The 22,788-nt window shown below is 44.2% G+C and overlaps 1 protein-coding gene across 1 annotated transcript; it reads left to right on the top strand.

Annotated features, from left to right (window-relative positions):
- The first annotated feature begins 165 nt into the window (after window positions 1–165).
- On the top strand, window positions 166–21,434 carry LOC143956184 (uncharacterized). The gene is made up of 8 exons (XM_077466339.1): window positions 166–258; window positions 10,186–11,299; window positions 16,792–16,911; window positions 17,186–17,356; window positions 17,443–17,566; window positions 17,683–18,050; window positions 18,142–18,283; window positions 20,359–21,434. The coding sequence occupies exons 2-8, from the start codon at window positions 10,187–10,189 to the stop codon at window positions 21,144–21,146; spliced, it is 2,826 nt and encodes a 941-aa protein (XP_077322465.1). The 5' UTR covers window positions 166–258; window position 10,186; the 3' UTR covers window positions 21,147–21,434.
- Window positions 21,435–22,788: the final 1,354 nt, after the last annotated feature.

The raw sequence follows: 22,788 nt of genomic DNA, 5'->3' as shown, positions 1-22,788 counted from the left end.
TGCTACATACCTGAAGAAGAAAACAATGAGCAAAATATTAACACATAATGTGAGTGGCAGTCTTTACAGTCTCCACAAGGTGGTGATCTCTGCAGACAGAAAATGTTGTACATTGCATACAGGAGGTGATGTCAGGTACAGACAGGAAGTGATGTCAGGTACAGACAGGAAGTGATGTAGGAGAACAAACAGGAAGTTTTGGATGAGAAATTTTGAGGAAGTAGAGAAGAGACATTGCTGGAACTGACAGCAGAGGAGGTAATAAGATATGATTTTATACTTACTGTAGGAAAAAAAGGTGCCACATGATAAAACTAGGTAATTGCAAACAATATAAAAACAATTCATCATGCATGCTCGTCAACTACTAATATTAGCATTAGAAACAGAACACATTAAATCGGAGATAGGACAGTCCACACTGCTCAGCAGGGGATTCGTGAGCATATCCCCTACTAAATCGGAGCTGAATGGGATGGATGTCAGCTTTTTGACACCTGTGCCTGTTCCGTCTGCCCAGCGGACCCGGTGGGACCCGTGACAGCTCTATGGGCAGCCAGGTATCCATTTACATCAGACTACCTCATATGCATCATGTTTAGGTCCAGAAAACAGCTCTATGGGTGGGCAGGTGTCCATTTACATCAGGCTACCTCCGATGCACCATGTTTAGGTCTATAAAAACGGAAAAGGATGCAGGTAAAAAATGGCACACTACTTGTTGTGCCCACCCCTCTACCTAAACAATTACCTTCCTAATTTTACAAGAGACTATGAGAGCAGCGGGAGCCATAGGCTTCTACAACTGTAAGTCAAATCCTATGAGAAGGGAGCAAGCCATGCTATGCTTGTGTGTGTCTGATATGGGCACAGGTGCTCCCATAGCACAGGGCTTGCCAAGGTGCCTGATGTTCCTGCACCTCGCAGCCCGGCTGTGAACTGATCCCGGCTGGTATGCTGAATCTGCCTCTGCCTCTGCCTTACTTTCCTATACTGTTGTAGACTTACCTCCATGACAAAATCTCACCCTGTCCTTTCCTGACCTCTCCACCTCCGCTTACTACAGTTCACTCTCATCCTCATTCCCTCCTCAATGCCCATCAGCAGGAGGGTTCCACCACCGTTATACGTTGTGAAAATAATTTCTAATGCTGCGTACACACAACCGTTTTTTCTGTCAGAATAAACTTGTTTTTGCCAACGGAGTTCCGCTGAAACGGACTTACCTACACACAATCACACCAAAGTCCGATCGTTTAGAACACGGTGACATACAACACGTACGTCGTTACTAGAAAAGGGAAGTTCAATAGCCAGTAGCCAATAGCTGCCCTTGCGTCGTTTTTGGTCCGTTGGAACAGCATACAGACAAACGGTTTTCCCAATAGAAATTGATTCAGTCGGAAAGATTTAAAACATGTTCTATTTCGAGGTCCGTCAGAATTTTCAAAAATAAATAAAAAATCTGCTGAAGCGCACACACGATCGGAATATCCGATGAAATTATTCCGTCTGACTTTTTCTGACGGAAAGTCCGAACTAGTGTACACGGCATAATACTTCCTCCAAACTTTGCCCGATAACCTGAGATACAGTAGCTTTCAATATCAATTACACAGCTATCGATCAATGCACCTATTTGTAAAATAGCAAAGTCATTTATTATAAAAATAAAAAATTAAAAAAAAAATCAATGTTGGATCTAATACAACTAAAATGTATAAGGCTGGCTTTTTATGTAACTATTTTCACAGCACAGTTATCGTCCGGATTGGGAACGCTAGAAAATATTTCTTAGCTTTTGTATTCTCCCATCACAGCAAGGTAAGGTATTAATCTATTAATAAATCTGTTTATATTGTATTTAAAATTTTTCATAAAATCTATATAAATATATATATATATATCTCTCTCTCTCTCTATATCTATCTATCTATCTATCTATATATATATATATATATATATATTGTGGCAGCACGCAGGTAAAATCACCTGGTTGTATTCAGGATGGGAAATATGTGTGTCCTAGATTCAGGCTTTATGCAGACTTTTACAATTAGAGGGGAAGAGTTAATGAGCCCAGCTGTAGTAAGTGGGCTCATTAAGACCTCTACAAAAAACCCCAGCATGCATAGGGAGATGCTCCATCCTGGAACCAGTTTTGTGTGTATAGACTGGGGAGTCTGAGATCTGTTCTGTGCGGTGAGTTAACGCCTGTGTGGCAAACCCCTACAATAGAGACAGGGACTGGGGCAGCACAAGGCTGCACCCAGTTGTTAGACAGGGAGTCTACGTGTGTAGTTAGAGGTCAAGCTGGCCAGAATTTATTTTATTGTTTTATTTTGTTTGGCTGTTATATGTATCACTGCATGTAGCCTAAATAAACCGGATCTTTTATTTTTTGCACCTACACCGCTGTCTGCTGTGCCTGACTTTGTGTTGTGAACCCATCCAGGGGGTCACACACACCCGCTACCGAGCGAACCCCCTCACAGTTGGTGGAGAATTTTGGCAGTTTTTTTTTTTTGTTGTTAAGGCCAGCATGGAGGAGATACTGAGACAGCTGGCTCTAGCAAATGCAAACCAGCAGCAAACAAATGCAGCTTTACAAAAGAGCCTTGCAGCTCAACAACAAGCCCAGCAGCAGGCAAATGCAAATCAGCAGCAGACAAATGCAACTTTGCAGCAGAGTTTGGAAGCCCAGCAGCAGGCAAATGCAAATCAGCAGCAGACAAATGCAACTTTGCAGCAGAGTTTGGAAGCTCAGCAACAAGCCCAGCAGCGATCTGAAGCCCGCTTCATAGACCTGTTGCAGAAGCAAGAGCAGAATTTTCAACAGCAAATAGAGACATTGATACAGCAACGTCCGCAGACCAATGAAGCAAGTGGGTACAATAATACCGCAACCTTTGGTGTGAGCCGTTTACTGACAAAAATGACTGGAGAGGATGATCCGGAGGTGTTTTTGACCACATTTGAAAGGACTGCTGAAAGGGAAAAGTGGCCTAAGGAGCAATGGGCTGGACTGGTGGCCCCTCTGTTAACTGGGGAATCGCAGAAAGCTTATTATGACCTAGAGCCTGACCAAGCAAAAGACTATGTGGTGCTAAAAGCAGAAATATTGGCACGGCTGGGTGTCACCCTGGCAGTCCGGGCTCAGCGTGTGCATAACTGGACTTTTCAGGTTGGAAAACCTCCCAGGTCTCAAATGTATGATCTCATTCACCTGAGCAGGAAGTGGCTGCAGCCAGAGATTTTGACCGCACCAAACATTGTGGAACGTGTGGTTATGGATCGTTTCCTGAGAGCTCTTCCTACTGCCATCCAAAAATGGGTAAGCCATGGAGACCCAGAAAATGCAGATAAACTTGTGGATCTGGTTGAGAGGTACTTGGCTACAGAGAACTTGACCACCTCTTCCAGGGACTCACGGACTTTCCCCCCTAAGACCAGATCATCCCCAGTGGCGGGTAAGATGACTCCAAGGGGTGAGGGTGGAGAGAGTGAGAGGGTGGGAGTTCTACCTAAGGTCTGGCGGGAGCAGCCCAGGAAGCCCATGCTGCAAGAGGCAGCGAAAAAAATTATTTGTTACCGCTGCCGGCAAGAGGGACATATTGCAGCCAATTGCCCAGTTGTGGATGAGCCTATGCAATGTGACTTTATAAGGGAGAGACGTCAGTCGCTGTTTGCGACAGTTGCATGCACTGCCATTCGGGGACCTGAGAAACATTTATGTAAAATGTGTATTAATGGTAGACATGTTGATGTGTTGCTAGATTCAGGTAGCCTGGTAACATTCATAAAAGCTGAATTAGTTACTACAGAGGTCTCTGGGAAGAACAGGGTGGCTGTTATTTGTGTGCATGGGGACACCCGAGAGTATCCTGTAACTTCAGTGTTTTTTGAGACCCCCAAAGGTAACCTCTCTCATCAGGTGGGGTTAGTGTCTCAGTTACCACATGATGCTATTGTGGGAAGGGATTTTCCAAAATTCTGGGAACTCTGGGATTGTCCTGAGGCCCCCATTGGTGCCCCTATAAACCAGGAAGATGACCAGAATTCCTCTGGGAGTGGTGAGGACTCTCCTGAATTTCCCTTGTCGGTATTGGCGGGGGAAACTCGAGAAACTGGGGAGGAGCCAACATCCTCAGATGAAAACATGCCGTCTGTGGAGTTTTCGGATCTTGAGGTTCACAGGGAAAATTTTGCCACAGAACAGTTAAAAGACCCCACCCTAATAAAGGCACGGGAAAATGTGGTGAAAATAGATGGCGAGTTAGTGAACCCAGATAAGACTTGCCCTAATCCTTACTTCACTATGGAAAGGGACCTGCTATATCGAGTGGCTCAAAGGGCAGAAGAAACCATTGAGCAACTTGTAGTGCCCAAATCTTACAGGAAGTTGGTGTTAGAATTGGCTCATGGACACATTCTGGGAGGTCATCTGGGGACAGAGAAAACCAGAGAGAGGGTATTGCAGAGATTCTATTGGCCTGGGGTCATGAAGGAAATAGAAAAGTATTGTTCCTCCTGCCCTGTGTGTCAGAAGTCGGCACCTATGCCACATTTCCGTAACCCACTGGTACCTCTTCCTATCATTGAGGTCCCCTTTGAGAGGATCGCAATGGATTTGGTAGGTCCGATAATGAAGTCTGCTAGGGGGCATCAGTACATTTTGGTTATATTGGACTATGCCACCCGTTATCCGGAAGCAATTCCTCTCCGAAATACCTCGGCCAAAACCATAGCCAAAGAGCTATCCCTTGTTTTTAGCCGCGTGGGTATTTGTAAGGAACTGCTTACGGACCAAGGTACACCCTTTATGTCCCGGGTTATGAAAGAATTATGCAAGTTGTACAAAGTGAAGCAATTGCGTACATCTGTGTATCACCCCCAAACAGATGGGTTGGTTGAAAGATTCAACAAAACCCTAAAACAAATGTTAAAGAAGGTGGTGGATAGAGATGGAAAGAATTGGGATTGTCTAATACCCTATCTGATGTTTGCCATTAGGGAGGTACCCCAATCCTCTACGGGTTTCTCACCCTTCGAGTTGCTCTATGGGAGACACCCAAGAGGGCTGCTGGATATCGCCAAGGAAACTTGGGAAAATGAGAGTTCTCCTCACAGGAGTGTGATTGAGCATGTCGCCCTGATGCAAGATAGAATTGCACAGGTAATGCCAATTGTAAAGGAACATTTAACCCAAGCGCAGTTAGCACAGCAGAGAGTGTACAACCGTGGGGCCAAGACACGTACTTTTTCCCCGGGGGATAGGGTCTTGGTGCTAGTCCCTACGGTTGAAAGCAAATTTCTGGCCAAATGGCAAGGTCCATATGAAGTAATTGAAAAAATTAGTGAGGTGAACTACAGGGTTAGACAGCCAGGAAGGCGAAAGCCGGAGCAGATCTATCACGTCAATCTGCTGAAAGCCTGGAGGGATAGGGAATCCCTAGTCGCAGAGACTTTGTCACAAGTACAGCCTGATTGCTTAGTTCCTGAGGTTGGAATAGCAGACACCTTATCGAAACCCCAACAACAGGAGGTTAAAGAGTTTGTACTTCGTAACAAAGAGATTTTCTCTGAGCTTCCGGGACAAACATCTGGCGTAGAGCATGACATTATCACCCCGCCAGGAGAAAGGGTAAAACTAAAACCTTATAGAATACCAGAGGCCCGACGGGAGGCAATACGTGGGGAGGTTCAAAGGATGCTGGAATTGGGTGTGATAGAGGAGTCCCAGAGTGACTGGTCCAGTCCTATTGTACTAGTGCCCAAACCTGATGGGAGCTGGCGGTTTTGTAACGATTTTAGACAATTAAATAAAGTTACAAAATTTGACACCTACCCCATGCCACGTATAGATGAGTTGGTTGACCGGCTGGGAACAGCCCGATATATGACAACTCTTGATCTCACCAAAGGGTATTGGCAAATTCCCCTGGCCGAGTCGGCCAAGGAGAAAACTGCGTTTGTAACCCCAGATGGGGCATTCCAATATAAGAGAATGCCGTTTGGGTTACAGAATGCACCGGCAACATTCCAGCGGAAAATGGATAAGATTCTGAGGCCCCATCAGAAATATGCTGCAGCTTACCTGGATGATGTGATTATCCATAGCACAGACTGGGTCTCACATTTGCCAAAAGTACAAGCAGTCCTAGACTCTATCCGGGAAGCTGGGTTTACGGCCAATCCAAAGAAGTGTACCATTGGACAGGAGGAGGCCAAATATCTTGGGTACACTATTGGGAGGGGGGTGATAAAACCCCAAGTCAATAAAGTCGAGGCCATACAGAGTTGGCCACGTCCCAACAGCAAGAAACAGGTACGAGCCTTTCTGGGAATCGCTGGCTATTATCGACGATTCATTCCCCATTTTGCTTCTCAGGCGGTGCCTCTCACCAACCTGACAAAAGGGAAAGAGTTTGTCATGGTTAAATGGTCCCCAGAGGCTGAAGAAGCATTTCAGTCCTTAAAAACAGCCTTATGTAGCCAGCCAGTGTTGTACTCACCAGACTTCTCTAAGGACTTTGTTGTACAAACTGATGCATCAGACGTTGGGTTAGGAGCAGTGTTATCCCAGGTCTGGAACGGGGAAGAGCACCCAGTCATTTACCTCAGCAGGAAGTTAAAGTCCCATGAGGTAAATTACTCCACGATTGAGAAGGAATGTTTAGCAGTGAAGTGGGCTCTAGATTCCCTTCGGTACTATCTGCTAGGTAGGCACTTTGACCTGGTGACTGATCACGCTCCTTTAAAGTGGATGGCTCAAAACAAGGAGACCAATAGAAGGGTAAATAGGTGGTTCCTGGCCCTACAGGAATTTAACTTTACAGTTAAGCATCGCCCTGGTGTTAAAATGGGGAATGTGGATGTTTTGTCTCGGATACATGCGTGTCTGACTGCTTGTGTTACAACCCCGAGGTTGAAACAAGAGGGGGGGGGGGGTATGTGGCAGCACGCAGGTAAAATCACCTGGTTGTATTCAGGATGGGAAATATGTGTGTCCTAGATTCAGGCTTTATGCAGACTTTTACAATTAGAGGGGAAGAGTTAATGAGCCCAGCTGTAGTAAGTGGGCTCATTAAGACCTCTACAAAAAACCCCAGCATGCATAGGGAGATGCTCCATCCTGGAACCAGTTTTGTGTGTATAGACTGGGGAGTCTGAGATCTGTTCTGTGCGGTGAGTTAACGCCTGTGTGGCAAACCCCTACAATAGAGACAGGGACTGGGGCAGCACAAGGCTGCACCCAGTTGTTAGACAGGGAGTCTACGTGTGTAGTTAGAGGTCAAGCTGACCAGAATTTATTTTCTTGTTTTATTTTGTTTGGCTGTTATATGTATCACTGCATGTAGCATAAATAAACCGGATCTTTTATTTTTTGCACCTACACCGCTGTCTGCTGTGCCTGACTTTGTGTTGTGAACCCATCCAGGGGGTCACACACACCCGCTACCGAGCGAACCCCCTCACAATATATATATATATATATATATAGATAGATAGATATAGAGAGAGAGAGATATATATATATATATATATATATATATATTTATATAGATTTTATGAAAAATGTTAAATACAATATAAACAGATTTATTAATACCTTACCTTGCTGTGATGGGAGAATACAAAAGCTAAGAAATATTTTCTGCCATCATGAACATTCACTATTAGGATTTTGTTTAACCACTTGCTGACCACGCTATAGCCAAAGGACGGCTGATCACAGATCAGGGTAAAGGGTAAAGGGCCAATCAGAGGATCTTTACCATGTGATCAGCTGTGTCCAATCACAATGTAAACACAAGCCAGTTATCGGCATTCCTTTCCTCGCACTGACAGCATGAGGAGAAGAGAAGCTAGCCGATAACCGGCTTGTGTAAAAGGGACATCAAGCCCTGGTTCACACTGGAGCGTTTTTGACATGTCAAATAAGTGGCAATTGCCGCCAATGGCACCGTCCTAATCGCTGCAGCGCTGCACCAATTTCAAAAAGGAGTGTCTGTACCACTTTTTGCAATTTTTGGCTGTGATTTACATTGACATTTACGTTGTCTCTGAAATTGCGGCCAAAATCGGTACTGACATGTGGGAGCGAAATCGTACGAGTTCAGCTGAACTCGCACGGCCTCATTCCCGCAGCTCAGTGTGAACCTGGGCTAACACTGATAATCAAGGCACTGTTTATCAGTGCAATCCCAACAGTGCTGCCAATAAGTGCCCATCAGTACCTCCTCATAAGTGCCTATCAGTGCAGCCTCATCAAGGCTTTTTAAGATTTTTACCAGTTTTGAGTTACAGAGGAGGTCTAGTGCTAGAATTATTGCTCTCGCTCTAACGGTCGCTGAGATACCTGTGTGGTTTGAACATCGTTTTCATATGTGGGCGTGACTTTCACGTGAGTTCGCTTCTGCGCGCGAACTCGGCAGGACGGGGTGCTTTAAATTAAAAAAATGTCTTATTTGTTTTATTTTTTATTTTGACACTTTAACCGGTTCCCGACCAGCGCACGACGATGTACGTCGACAGAATGGCACGGGCAGGCATATTGGCGTACATGTACTTCCAATCTTCAATGCCGCCCTGCCATCTGGTCGGGACCCCAGTGAGTCCGGTTGCGGGACCCGCGGACTCGATCGCCGCGGGCATACCCGCGATCGTCTCACGGGACGGCTGAATGGAGGAAATGCCGTGTAAACAGCATTTCTCCATTCTGCCTAGCAACTAGTGACGCTGATCTCTGCTCCATGTGATTGGAGCAGAGATCAGTGTTCACTAAATGAAAGCCCAACCCCCCCACAGTTAGTAACACACCCCTAGGAACACTTAACCCCTACACTGCCACCCACTGGTTAACCCTTTCACTGCCAGTGTCATTTACACAGGAATCACTGCATTTATATAGCAGTGATTACTGTATAAATGACAATGGTCCCAAAAATGTGTCAAAAATGTCCGATGGGTCCCCACAATGTCGCAGTCACAATAAAAATCGCTGATCGCCGCCATTACTAGTAAAAAAAAAAATAATAAAAAATTATTAATAAAAATGCTATAAAACTATCCCTATTTTGTAAACGCTATAACTTTTGTGCAAACCAATCAATAATCGCTTATTGTGATTTTTTTTACCAAAAATATGTAGAAGAATACGTATCGGCCTAAACTGAGGGAAAAAAATGTTTTTTCATATATTTTTGGGGGATATTTATTATAACAAAAAGTAAAAAATAATGTGTTTTTTTTCAAAATTGTCGCTCTATTTTTGTTTATAGCGCAAAAAATAAAAACCGCAGGGGTGATCAAATACCACCAAAAGAAAGCTCTATTTGTGGGAAAAAAAGGACGTCAATTTTGTTAGGGAGCCACGTCGCACGACCGCGCAATTGTCAGTTAAAGCGACACAGTGCCGAATCGCAAAAAGTGGTCTGGTCTTTGACCAGCAAAATGGTCCGGTCTGTAAGTGGGTAAAAAAAAAATTGGGTCAGTTTTATTCCAATCACAAGGAATATAAACAAGAAGCACGAAAAAAAAAAAAAAAGCATGACAGGACCTCTTAAATATGAGATATGGGGGTCAAAAATACCTCAGATCCCATATTTACACTAAAATGCAATAAAAAATAAAAATTAAATGTCTTTTTTAAAAAATAAAAAATAAAATTCCCCTTTAAGACCATTGGGCGGAAGTGACATTTGACATAGCTTCCTCCATCCAATGGTGTGGAGCCGAGTGGGGACCATCTTTCCCTCACTCGGCATCCAGCCTGTGAAGGGATAGGACCCGATCGTCTCCACCGCTACCGATGGCTCCGGTAAGTGGTGGTGACCACCAGAGCGTGGCGGAAGGGGGGGCCTTCTCCCGCCCCCTGATGAAAGTGAATCTTGTGGCAAATCCGCCGCTGAGACCACTTTTATCTGAAAGCAGACTGTTGAAGAGGATACCAGGGTTATGGTAGGTATCTGCTGCCATAACAATGGTATTTAACGTCAAAGTAACAACGTAAATCCACGGTGGGCGGTCCGGAAGTGGTTAGTTTATAATTTTTTGTAAAGCACCGCGCTGCACTAATTCGATATATTTATAATAAAAATAATGGAACTATCAAATAAATACATATTTAAGTGAACAAAAGTTCTATTTTGGGGAAAAATGTTTTTTTTTTCAATTTTCCAGGATGCCGGGCTGTTTTGTTCCGGGATGTACATTTTCTTGGCGAAAAACTAAACTGAAAACCATACTTCTTCATATTTTCCCTCGAAACGAGAAACTAATAAGGCTTTGGCTACAGAATATGAATTTTCAAGATTATGAGATGGAGTATCTGGTACCACACATAGCAAAATGTGTCAGTGGAAAATATAGGGTTTGTTCGGATCATTTCACAGCTGATGACTATGAACTGCGAGGAACAGGAAAAGGGCGCTGTTTAAGATGCAATGCTATACCAACACTTCAGATGCCGCCAGCCTTAGAACCATCAATTGAGGAACTTAGCGACCATACTTATTACAAGCGACAGAATTTGATAAGGGAAACATCGGAAGGGGAAATAAAGAGCGAGGAGTCATCGTGGTCTCCTCAAATTTCTGAACCCTCAAGTCACTTTTACGGTCCGATGTCTCCTGATTCACCAGAGCCAGAACCATCCTCATCTTCAGAGATGATTTTTGATGAAATATCACCCAACGATCTGGAATCACAACACATGTTGGCGGAGGAAATTGAACTTTCTACTTCAGATGTTTTGATGGAAAGTTTACTTAAAATGCCTGCAAAAAAGAAGAAAAAATTCTCTTCTACAAAACTCACAATGTCAAGAGGTACCAACACAATACATTTTCCGGGACGGAAACTTAAACCGATACAGATTTATAGGCCGTATGCCAACAAAGATAAAAATGTACAAGTGTCCATTAGAAGCAATAACAGTTCCATTGCCGTTCAGTGTGACTTGGTTAGACTCCCTCCATTAACGTTGTGGACTAAGTCCACACCTGTTAAGAAAGATGAGCAATTATCTAGCAATGTCGAGCCATTATTATTACAGTTTTCCTTTTGTAAAGTTGATATTCCAGAACAACCTAGTACATCTCAAGGGAAATTTTTAACTGAACAGGTTGTCCCTGAGGAAGGAAAAACTCGAACATCTCTTTATCCTGGAAGTCCAGTTTCCATACCTTCAAGGTCTTCTGAAGTTGAAGCCAATGAAACTCCAGAGAAGATATTACAAGATGAAAGTTGCCTTCGAAGCATTAAAGAGGAGGGAGAATATTTGAAAGAAACACGGGTAGGTTTTCTCATTGGACATTGAAGCTGCCCAATTCTACAACTTAAAAACCGTCTTCAGCTTCTCCTCATCCCGGACCATGCCCCTATATCGCGATTCACCATAGATGTAGATTAAGCCCAGGAATGGATGAAGCGTGTTAGAGGAGTGCGGTCTGGGGGGGGGGGGGGTAAAAGCTGAAGCCGGTTTCTCCAGTTCATTACTCTGGAGGTTCCGTTTCGATACCTTCAATGCAACCCTGGAAAAGATATTACTAGATGAAAGTTACCATTCAAGTGTTGGCCCTTGTACACACGGTTGGACATTCTGACGGAAAATGTCCAATTGGACCGCGTTGTCGGATAATCCGACCATGTGTGGGCTCCATCTGACTTTTTCCGTCAGAATGTCCGACCGACAAAGTTTGAGAGCAACATGATCAGAGAGAGAATTCCAATCGGACATAGTGCCACGCATGCTCAGATCAAATTACGAGACCAAAGCTATTGGCTACTAGCCTGAACGTAGTTCCGTTGTAATGAACGAATGTCATCACGTTCCGAATGATTGGATTTTCTGACAACTTTGTCCGACCGTGTATATGCAACACCAGTTTCGGACAAAATCCATCGGAAAAAATCTGACGGATTTTTTTGTCGGAATGTCCGACCGTGTGTACAAGGGCTTAAAGAGGAGGAAGAATATTTTAAAAAAAATGCAGGTAGGTTTTCTCATTGGCAACAAGCAGGAGATAGCAGTGCACACTGAAGCTGCCCGATTCTAAGACTTCTAAACAGGCTTTAGCTTTTCCACCTCCCAGACCATGCTCATAACGCATTTCACCTTAGATGTAGATTAAGCCCAGGAGTGGGTGGAACGTGTTATGCCCCGTACACACGAGAGGACTTATGTCCGACAGACTTCCAAAGGAGTTCCGCCGGAGTTCTGACAGACTTTTCGGCCGAACGGACTTGGCCACACACGATCACACTAAACTCCGACGGATTCGAACGTGATGACGTACGACTGGATTCGAATAAGGAAGTTCATAGCCAGTAGCCAATAGCTGCCCTAGCGTCGGTTTTAGTCCGTCGGAGTAGCATACACACGAGCGGAGTTTTCGAAGGGGACCGGGTCCGGCGGAGTTCCTTCGGGAAAATTTGAAGCATGCTTCATTTCTAAAGTCCGTCAGACTTTGGCGAATCAAAAGTCCGTTGCAGCCCACACACGATCGGATAGTCTGACGGACTCGGTCCTTCGGACTTTGGATGTTGAAAAGTCCGCTCGTGTGTACGCGGCATTAGAGGGACCATTAGAGGGACCAAGAGGAGCAAAAGGTGAAGCCTTTTTCTCCAGTTCATTATTCTGGAGGTTCAGATCCGATACCTTCAAGGTCTTCTGATGTTGAGTCAATGAAACTCTGGAAAAAGTTATTAAAGTTACCATCCAATCTTTAAAAAGGAGGAAGAATGTTTGAAAGAAATGCAGGTAGTTTTTCTTATTGAGAACAAGCAGAAAGTAGGAGCATACACAAAGCTGCCCAATTCTATGACTTCAAAACAGTCTTCAGCTTTTCCTCCTCCTGGACTGAGTCCCTGTAATGCATTTCACCTTAGACATAGATTAAGCCCAGGGGTTGGTGAAACCTGTTAGAGAGGCGCGGTCTGGGAGGAGGCAAAACTGAAGCCTGTTTTGAAGTTTCTGTGTGCATTCCAATCTTCTGCTTGTTGGGTGGGATGGGCTCAAAGATATTGCAGAAAGACATTACAAGATTAAAGTTGCTGTCCAGGCATTAAAGAGGAGGAAGTATGTTTGAAAGAAATGTAGGTAGGTTTTCCCATTGGCAACAAGCAGAAGATAGGAGCGCACACCGAAGCTGCCGATTCTAAGACTTTAAAACAGACTTCAGCTTTTCCCATGCTCCATAACGCGTTTCACCTACTCCTGGGCTTAGATGTAGACGAAGTTAATGTTCAGGCGTTAAAGAGGAGGAAGAATATTTGAAAGAAATGCAGGTATATTTTCTTATGCACAGCAAGCGGAATATAGGAGAGCACGCAGGAGCTGCCCGATTCTAAGACTTCAAAACTGGCTTCAGCTTTTCCTCCTCCTAGACCACTCCTCTCTTTGTCTAAGCCCAAGAGTGGGTGAAATGTGTTGGAGGGGCATGGTCCGAGAGTAGGAAAAGCTGAAGCTTGTTTGGAATTCTTAGAACCAGGCAGCTTGTGTGCATTCTTATCTTCTGTTTTCTATCTCCTACCATGTGCCTCTGACAAGTTTTACCTACTCCTGGGCTTAGACGTAGACTAAGTTACCGTCCAAGCGTTCTAGAGGAAGAATATTTGAAAGAAATGCAGTTAGGGTTTCTCATTGACAACAACAAGAAGATAGGAGTGCACACTGAAGCTGCTTTATTCTAGGACTTCAAAATAGGCTTTGGCTTTTCCTCCTCCCGGTCCCTGCCCTTCTTAATGCATTTTACCTTAGACATAAACTAAGCCAGGGGTCTCTAAACATTCTAAACAAAGGGCCTAGTTTACTTTCCTTCAGGCTTTAGGGGGGCCAGTGAGAGTAAAAAAAGTGGGAGGAATAGTGCCCCGTGTTTAGTATAAGGGGAGAAGTATTGTCCCATCACTTGTATCAGTGGGAGGTATTATGCCCCATTGTTGGTGTCAGTGGGAGGAATACTGCCCCATCATTGATGTCAGTAGGAGGAATAGTGCCCCATCATTGGTGTCAGTGGGAGGAATAGGGCCCCACAACCTTGGATGTAAGTGGGAGGAATAGTGCCCCATCATTGGTATCAGTAGGAGGAATAGTGCCCCATCATTGGTATCAGTGGGAGGAATAGTGTCCCATCATTGGTATTAGTGGGAGGAATAGTGCCCCATCATTGGTGTCAGTGGTAGGAATAGTGCCCCATCGTTGGTGTTAGTGGGAGGAATAGTGCCCCATCATTGGTGTCAGTGAGAGGAATAGTGTCCCATCATTGATGTCAGTGGGAGGAATAGTGTCCCATCATTGGTGTCAGTGGGAGGAATAGTGCCCCACAACCTTGGATGTAAGTGGGAGGTATAGTGCCCCACAACCTTGGATGTAAGTGGGAGGAATAGTGCCCCATCATTGGTATCAGTAGGAGGAATAGTGCCCCATCGTTGGTGTCAGTGGGAGGAATAGTGCCCCATCATTGGTGTCAGTGAGAGGAATAGTGTCCCATCATTGGTGTCAGTGGGAGGAATAGTGTCCCATCATTGGTGTCAGTGGGAGGAATAGTGCCCCACAACCTTGGATGTAAGTGGGAGGTATAGTGCCCCACAACCTTGGATGTAAGTGGGAGGAATAGTGCCCCATCATTGGTATCATTAGGAGGAATAGTGCCCCATCATTGGTATCAGTAGGAGGAATAGTGCCCCATCGTTGGTGTCAGTGGGAGGAATAGTGCCCCATCATTGGTGTCAGTGGGAGGAATAGTGCCCTCCTATCTGCTGCTTGTTGTCTATTCAAATGGGCCCCTTTGGATGTGGCACCCATTAGCATGTGGGAATTACCAAATTGAAAGCATTGGAGCTTTGAGTGGCACAAACATGCAGGCAATTGTTTGGAGATGAGGGGCAACAGAAACCAATTTTTGATTTGAGTGATGGTGTTCAGGCCCCTGTAGTCTACCCAAGGTCTAAAGGTTTCATCTTGCTTCTGAACAAAGGAAAAACTGTCTGCGATCAGCGAGGTGGGTCTCCAGATAAAACTTATTTTTTTTATGTTTGGATATACACTGGTGCACACTGAAGCTGCTTTATTCTAGGACTTCAAAATAGGCTTTGGCTTTTCCTCCTCCCGGTCCCTGCCCTTCTTAATGCATTTTACCTTAGACATAAACTAAGCCAGGGGTCTCTAAACATTCTAAACAAAGGGCCTAGTTTACTTTCCTTCAGGCTTTAGGGGGGCCAGTGAGAGTAAAAAAAGTGGGAGGAATAGTGCCCCGTGTTTAGTATAAGGGGAGAAGTATTGTCCCATCACTTGTATCAGTGGGAGGTATTATGCCCCATTGTTGGTGTCAGTGGGAGGAATACTGCCCCATCATTGATGTCAGTAGGAGGAATAGTGCCCCATCATTGGTGTCAGTGGGAGGAATAGGGCCCCACAACCTTGGATGTAAGTGGGAGGAATAGTGCCCCATCATTGGTATCAGTAGGAGGAATAGTGCCCCATCATTGGTATCAGTGGGAGGAATAGTGTCCCATCATTGGTATTAGTGGGAGGAATAGTGCCCCATCATTGGTGTCAGTGGTAGGAATAGTGCCCCATCGTTGGTGTTAGTGGGAGGAATAGTGCCCCATCATTGGTGTCAGTGAGAGGAATAGTGTCCCATCATTGATGTCAGTGGGAGGAATAGTGTCCCATCATTGGTGTCAGTGGGAGGAATAGTGCCCCACAACCTTGGATGTAAGTGGGAGGTATAGTGCCCCACAACCTTGGATGTAAGTGGGAGGAATAGTGCCCCATCATTGGTATCAGTAGGAGGAATAGTGCCCCATCGTTGGTGTCAGTGGGAGGAATAGTGCCCCATCATTGGTGTCAGTGAGAGGAATAGTGTCCCATCATTGGTGTCAGTGGGAGGAATAGTGTCCCATCATTGGTGTCAGTGGGAGGAATAGTGCCCCACAACCTTGGATGTAAGTGGGAGGTATAGTGCCCCACAACCTTGGATGTAAGTGGGAGGAATAGTGCCCCATCATTGGTATCATTAGGAGGAATAGTGCCCCATCATTGGTATCAGTAGGAGGAATAGTGCCCCATCGTTGGTGTCAGTGGGAGGAATAGTGCCCCATCATTGATGTCAGTGGGAGGAATAGTGCCCTCCTATCTGCTGCTTGTTGTCTATTCAAATGGGCCCCTTTGGATGTGGCACCCATTAGCATGTGGGAATTACCAAATTGAAAGCATTGGAGCTTTGAGTGGCACAAACATGCAGGCAATTGTTTGGAGATGAGGGGCAACAGAAACCAATTTTTGATTTGAGTGATGGTGTTCAGGCCCCTGTAGTCTACCCAAGGTCTAAAGGTTTCATCTTGCTTCTGAACAAAGGAAAAACTGGCTGCGATCAGCGAGGTGGGTCTCCAGATAAAACTTATTTTTTTTATGTTTGGATATACATTTGGAGATGACATGTGCTTGGGGACAGAGTGGGTAGGTCCTTCCAGAAGTAGAACAAGGGGCAAGATCGATGGGGCAGTCAAAGAAGTGGTGAGGATCCAAGGTGTCAGCAGTGCACTTGGAGAAACCTCAGAGAAATCAGTATAGGAAACTGGAAATTCTGGAATGGTCTAAAGATGGGCTGCGGGTGCCTTGGAGGCTGAGGCTGCATGTAACCGAGGCTGCCCCAACGCAGCTGTGAGACACAGGGTAAAACTTAGGAGGTACCTGCCTTTGATCGCAGATGGTAAGTTACTGTGACCAAACATTGTCCTACCCAGTAGAGTCCAGATAATTCTCAGTTTATCATTTCTCTACAGACAGGAGCATCTTATAGGGATCTGATGACTACATTAATAAAGATGGACAAAGACCAAATAGACATGACTGAGAGGATCTTGAACCACACCCTGGAGATCATCTACCTGCTGACCGGAGAGGTGAGGAGGATTCTGGGAGGTCACATGACATCACTTTTATCTCTATTAATAAAATACAGACCTGACCGGAGAGGTGAGGAGGATTCTGGGAGGTCACGTGACATCACTCTTATCTCTATTAATAAAACAGACCTGACCGGAGAGGTGAGGAGGATTCTGGGAGCGTCATATGACATAGGACATCTCTGTTTAATAAAACACAGACCTGATTGTAGAGATGAGGAGGATTCTGGGAAGTCTGTAGTGATAATTGTTATTTTATGTCTTTACACAGTATTATAGAGTACCAAAGAAAATATCTGGTGATCCATTAGCACCCAGCAGCCGTCTTCACAGGACATCACCCATCACAGTGCCTCCACCTCACTGCTTGACAACAGAGGTAACCAGTGCCAAGAAGATCCTAGAAGTCACCCAGAAGATCATTGAGCTGCTGACAGGAGAGGTGAGCGGTGCCGGGAATTCTGGGACATTATCCAGTAACAGACAAGGGATGTGTCTGGATGGTGACTGTATCATTGTGTGTGTCAGGTTCCTATAAGGTGTCAGGATGTCACTGTCTATTTCTCCATGGAGGAGTGGGAGTATATAGAAGGACACAAGGATCTCTACAAGGACTTCATGATGGAGAATCAGCCGTCCCTCACATCACCGGGTAAGAGGAGACTTTATTGTAAAGGAGAGAGCAGTACGGAGGCTCCACCTAGATCCCCCATCATCTGATAAACACATAGAAACAATGTATTCAGTCAGTGTGTGTGTTTCCTACAGATGGATCCAGTAATGAGAACCCACCAGAGAGATGTCCCCGTCCTCTGTATTCCTGGGATTCCACACTGGAAGGTTACACCATCCCTCACCATCATCAGGTAGATGGATCCAGTAATGGGAACCCACTAGAGAGATGTCCCCGTCCTCTGTACTCTTGGGATTCCACACAGGAAGATCACAACATCTCCCATAAGGTTAAAGAAGAGATAAAGGAGGAGGATGAAGAGGTTGGTGTGGTGGAGGCATTTTTAGAAGTACACAATGACCCCTTCAAGGAAGTCATCATGGAGCCACCAGAGAGATGTCCCCGTCCTCTGTATTCCGGGGATTCCACACAGGAACATCACACCATCCCTCACCATCATCAGGTAGGTGGGACTGAGCAACCAGAACACAAAAGGATATGTAAGTTACAAGAAAACCTTTTTATAAATGTATTCTGTCATCTTTGGGGTTTAGGGTGAAGAACTGAAAGACATCAAAATTGAGGTTAAAGAAGAAGAAGAAGAGATGTTGGTGAGTGGAGATCAGCAGTCTATGGAGGAGGGGGTGATGATAAGGAAAAGTAAACAGGAGGAATCCTCTCTACATATAGACACAAGTAAGTAATAAATACTAAAAGCAGAAACAATCCCTTTGCATTTTACTTCTATCAGTATAAAGTATCTTTATTTAAATATAGATAAAAAGGACACTTTTAAACCAATAAATAAATAAATAAATAAAAATCCAAAACTGACAGTTGGTCCAGATGAAGGCAAAACGCATGTAAGAGTTGGCCAAATTTCCTCCCATAGGAGTGAAAGAGTTCCTTCTTAATTCCAGTTGGCAGTCGGATAACTTCCCAGATCAGCGTTCATCCATGTTTTTCCTACACATATTAGGAGCCATTTGTATTTTGTAATTAAAAACACAGTTCAATATTTTTTTATAGAAATATATTTAGCTGTTGAAAAACAATTCCTGTAGACAACTATTCTTAGTTTTCAGCACTCCCAAGTAAAATAGGAATGAGCTTCAGGTTTGGGTCGACCATGAGATCTACTTGAACCCCGATGCAGCTGGAAGTCATTCAGTTATTGATGATATCATTACTGGCACTAAATGACAGCTTACCGCCTGGTTTGTTTCAGATTATAAGGAAACAGCAGGGATCTTGGGTGATGCCATCGACCAAATATATTTATGGCCTAAGCGTGTTATTTAAAGGAATTCTGTATTTTTAATGTAGTACGCTGTAGTACACTTATATGAGTATGCCAGTACTTCTATCCAATGTTCCTGAAAAATGAGGAGGAGATACTGTACACCATATGAAAGGTCCATCTCCATTCCTCAATATAATGTCATGTTCCCTACAAATGAGGAGGAGATACTGTACACCATATGAAAGGTCCATCTCCATTCCTCAATATAACGTCATGTTCCCAACAAATGAGGAGGAGATACTGTACACCATATGAAAGGTCCATCTCCATTCCTCAATATAATGTCATGTTCCCAACAAATGAGGTGGAGATACTGTACACCATATGGAAGGTCCATCTCCATTCCTCAATATAACGTCATGTTCCCAACAAATGAGGAGGAGATATTGTACACCATATGAAAGGTCCATCTCCATTCCTCAATATAACGTCATGTTCCCAACAAATGAGGAGGAGATACTGTACACCATATGAAAGGTCCATCTCCATTCCTCAATATAATGTCATGTTCCCAACAAATGAGGAGGAGATAATGTACACCATATGGAAGGTCCATCTCCATTGCTCAATATAACGTCATGTTCCCAACAAATGAGGAGGAGATACTGTACACCATATGGAAGGTCCATCTCCATTCCTCAATATAACGTCATGTTCCCAACAAATGAGGAGGAGATATTGTACACCATATGAAAGGTCCATCTCCATTCCTCAATATAACGTCATGTTCCCAACAAATGAGGAGGAGATACTGTACACCATATGAAAGGTCCATCTCCATTCCTCAATATAACGTCATGTTCCCAACAAATGAGGAGGAGATACTGTACACCATATGAAAGGTCCATCTCCATTCCTCAATATAATGTCATGTTCCCAACAAATGAGGAGGAGATAATGTACACCATATGGAAGGTCCATCTCCATTGCTCAATATAACGTCATGTTCCCAACAAATGAGGAGGAGATACTGTACACCATATGAAAGGTCCATCTCCATTCCTCAATATAACGTCATGTTCCCAACAAATGAGGAGGAGATACTGTACACCATATGAGAGGTCCATCTCCATTCCTCAATATAATGTCATGTTCCCAACAAATGAGGAGGAGATACTGTACACCATATGAAAGGTCCATCTCCATTGCTCAATATAACGTCATGTTCCCAACAAATGAGGAGGAGATACTGTACACCATATGAAAGGTCCATCTCCATTCCTCAATATAACGTCATGTTCCCAACAAATGAGGAGATACTGTACACCATATGAAAGGTCCATCTCCATTCCTCAATATAACGTCATGTTCCCAACAAATGAGGAGGAGATACTGTACACTATATGAAAGGTCCATCTCCTCAGTATGATGACCATTTCTATGAAACCATTAAGTGCTAGACCAATAGATATGATTAAATGGAAGAAAATGATGAATACTTATAACATTTTAAATGGCTTTCCTACAGATGGGATCTATGCCTGGAATACCACAGACGGACATCTTACTGTATCTACAGACTATTCTGAAGAAGATAAGGACACCACACGATATTCTTCAGGAGTAAATCCCATTACTCAAAACGTACATCACAGACCTTATCATTTGGAGAGATTAATGGATCCCTCTAATCCTGAGGAATCTTTTCATGAATCATATACTGTTATTCCAGACATCCACACCGCGGAAGGAACAATGGATCCATATAATTCCGAGGAATCTTTCAGTTATGGAGTTCACACAGGAGAGAGTTCATTGTCAAGTTTGGTTTGTGGGAATATAGTACTGGTTACACACGAGGAAAGTAACACAACTGTGCGTCCCTATTCATGTTCAGAGTGCGGGAAATCTTTCCTTCTAAAAGGAAACCTTCTAACACACCAGAGGGTTCACACAGGTGAGCGCCCTTTTTCCTGTTCAGAGTGCGGGAAATCTTTCACTCAGAAAGGCGTTCTTATCAGACATCAAAAATGTCACACTGGGGAGCGTCCTTTTTCCTGTACGGAGTGCGGGAAATGTTTCACTGAGAAAGCAAGCCTTCAATCGCACAAGAGAATTCACACTGGGGAGCGCCCTTTTTCCTGTTCAGAGTGCGGGAAATGTTTTACACAGCAGAGCATACTTCTCAGACATCAGAGGATTCACAGGGTGGAAAACTCTTTTTCATGTTCAGAGTGTGGGAAAACTTTCTCTAGGAAAGGAAGTCTGGTTGGACACCAGAAACTTCATGCTCGGGATCGTCCTTTTACAGTTTGAGAGTGTGTAAAATATTTTGCGCAAAAAGATGATCTAATAAATTAGCTGTTCATTCAATACAACAACTTGTATGATTAGAAATTAGTTTATATGGGGGAACATCCTAGCAAAAGGGATCATTTGGGAAGAGATGAAGTCTGATGGGATAAATCACTCTCTTGTATTCCAATAGCCCCCCCACTGATATGTTTCGTCTCGACCACCCGGACTTAACCACTTCTGTACCGGGCTAATTCTGGCATTCCTCTCCTACATGGAAAAATCATAATTTTTTTGCTACAAAATTAATCAAAAGCCCCAAACATTATGTTTTTTTTTTTTTTTTTTAGCAGAGACCCTAAGGAATAAAATGGCAGTCGTTGCAACATTTTATGTGATATGGCATTTGCACATCAATTTTTCAAAAAACAGTAAAGTCAGGCAATTTTTTTTATATAATGTGAAAGATGATGTTACTCCGAGTAAATAGATACCTCACATGTCACTCTTTAAAATTGTACACGCTCGTGGAATGTCGCCAAACTTCGTTACTTAAAAATCTCCATAGGCGACGCTTAAAAAAATGTTTACAGGTTACCTGTTACAGAGGAGGTCTTGGGCTAGAATTATCGCTCTCACTCGCAAAGATATCTTACGTGTGGTTTGAACGCTGTTTACATATGTGGGTGTTACATAGATCTATACGTTTACCTCTGCATGCGAGTTCATAGGGAAGGGGCGCTTTAAAAAAAAAATGTTATTCCTATTACAAGGAATGTAAACATTTAAGACCCCATATCTCTCCTCTAGCCTGGAAAGACTGGGATAAAAAAAAAAATAGCAATCTTAGCCTTTCCAGCTGTGTACACGGCAGTGTTTACAACTGTCAGGGCCAGACGCATAATGTCGCGCCTGGCTTCCGAAGGTCATAGAGACTACCGGGGCCCATCTGTTCCACAGTATTCTCTATGGTGAAGTTCTTTCCTGCCACCTGTAAAAACAATGAAGCGGCTGAACATCCGAGGACCATCTGGTCCGTGGTATTCTCTATGTAGTGTAGATGGTGGAGGAGATCTGTCGGAAAATGTAGTGTGGATGATGGAGGAGAGCTGTCAGAGAATGTAGTGTGGATGGTGGGAGGAGATCTGTCGGAGAATGTAGTGTGGATGGTGGGAGGAGAGCTGTCGGAGAATGTAGTGTGGATGGTGGGAGGAGATCTGTCGGAGAATGTAGTGTGGATGGTGGAGGAGAGCTGTCGGAGAATGTAGTGTGGATGGTGGAGGAGAGCTGTCGGAGAATGTAGTGTGGATGGTGGAGGAGATCTGTCGGATAATGTAGTGTGGATGGTGGGAGGAGAGCTGTCGGAGAATGTAGTGTGGATGGTGGAGGAGATCTGTCGGAGAATGTAGTGTGGATGGTGGAGGAGATCTGTCAGAGAATGTAGTGTGGATGGTGGAGGAGATCTGTCGGAGAATGTAGTGTGAATGGTGGAGGAGAGCTGTCGGAGAATGTAGTGTGGATGGTGGAGGAGAGCTATTGGAGAATGTAGTGTGGATGGTGGAGGAGAGCTGTCGGAGAATGTAGTGTGGATGGTGGAGGAGAGCTGTCGGAGAATGTAGTGTGGATGGTGGAGGAGATCTGTCGGAGAATGTAGTGTGGATGG

This window comes from Lithobates pipiens, unplaced genomic scaffold (genome assembly GCF_037356315.1).
Source record: "Lithobates pipiens isolate NorthernLeopardFrog02 unplaced genomic scaffold, aLitPip1_a1.2 Scaffold_35, whole genome shotgun sequence".
NCBI lineage: Eukaryota > Metazoa > Chordata > Amphibia > Anura > Ranidae > Lithobates > Lithobates pipiens.
The sequence above is the reverse complement of the archived record's forward strand: the minus strand, read 5'-3'. Positions and strand labels throughout refer to the sequence as shown.

Excerpts from the sequence above, each read along its gene's own strand:
- LOC143956184 (XM_077466339.1), top strand. The coding sequence starts at position 10,187 with ATGCCGGGCTGTTTTGTTCCGGGATGTACATTTTCTTGGCGAAAAACT. Across the intron at positions 17,357-17,442 it reads TTGAGCTGCTGACAGGAGAG|GTTCCTATAAGGTGTCAGGA; the intron begins GTGAGCGGTGCC and ends TGTGTGTGTCAG. Across the intron at positions 18,284-20,358 it reads CTCTCTACATATAGACACAA|ATGGGATCTATGCCTGGAAT; the intron begins GTAAGTAATAAA and ends GCTTTCCTACAG.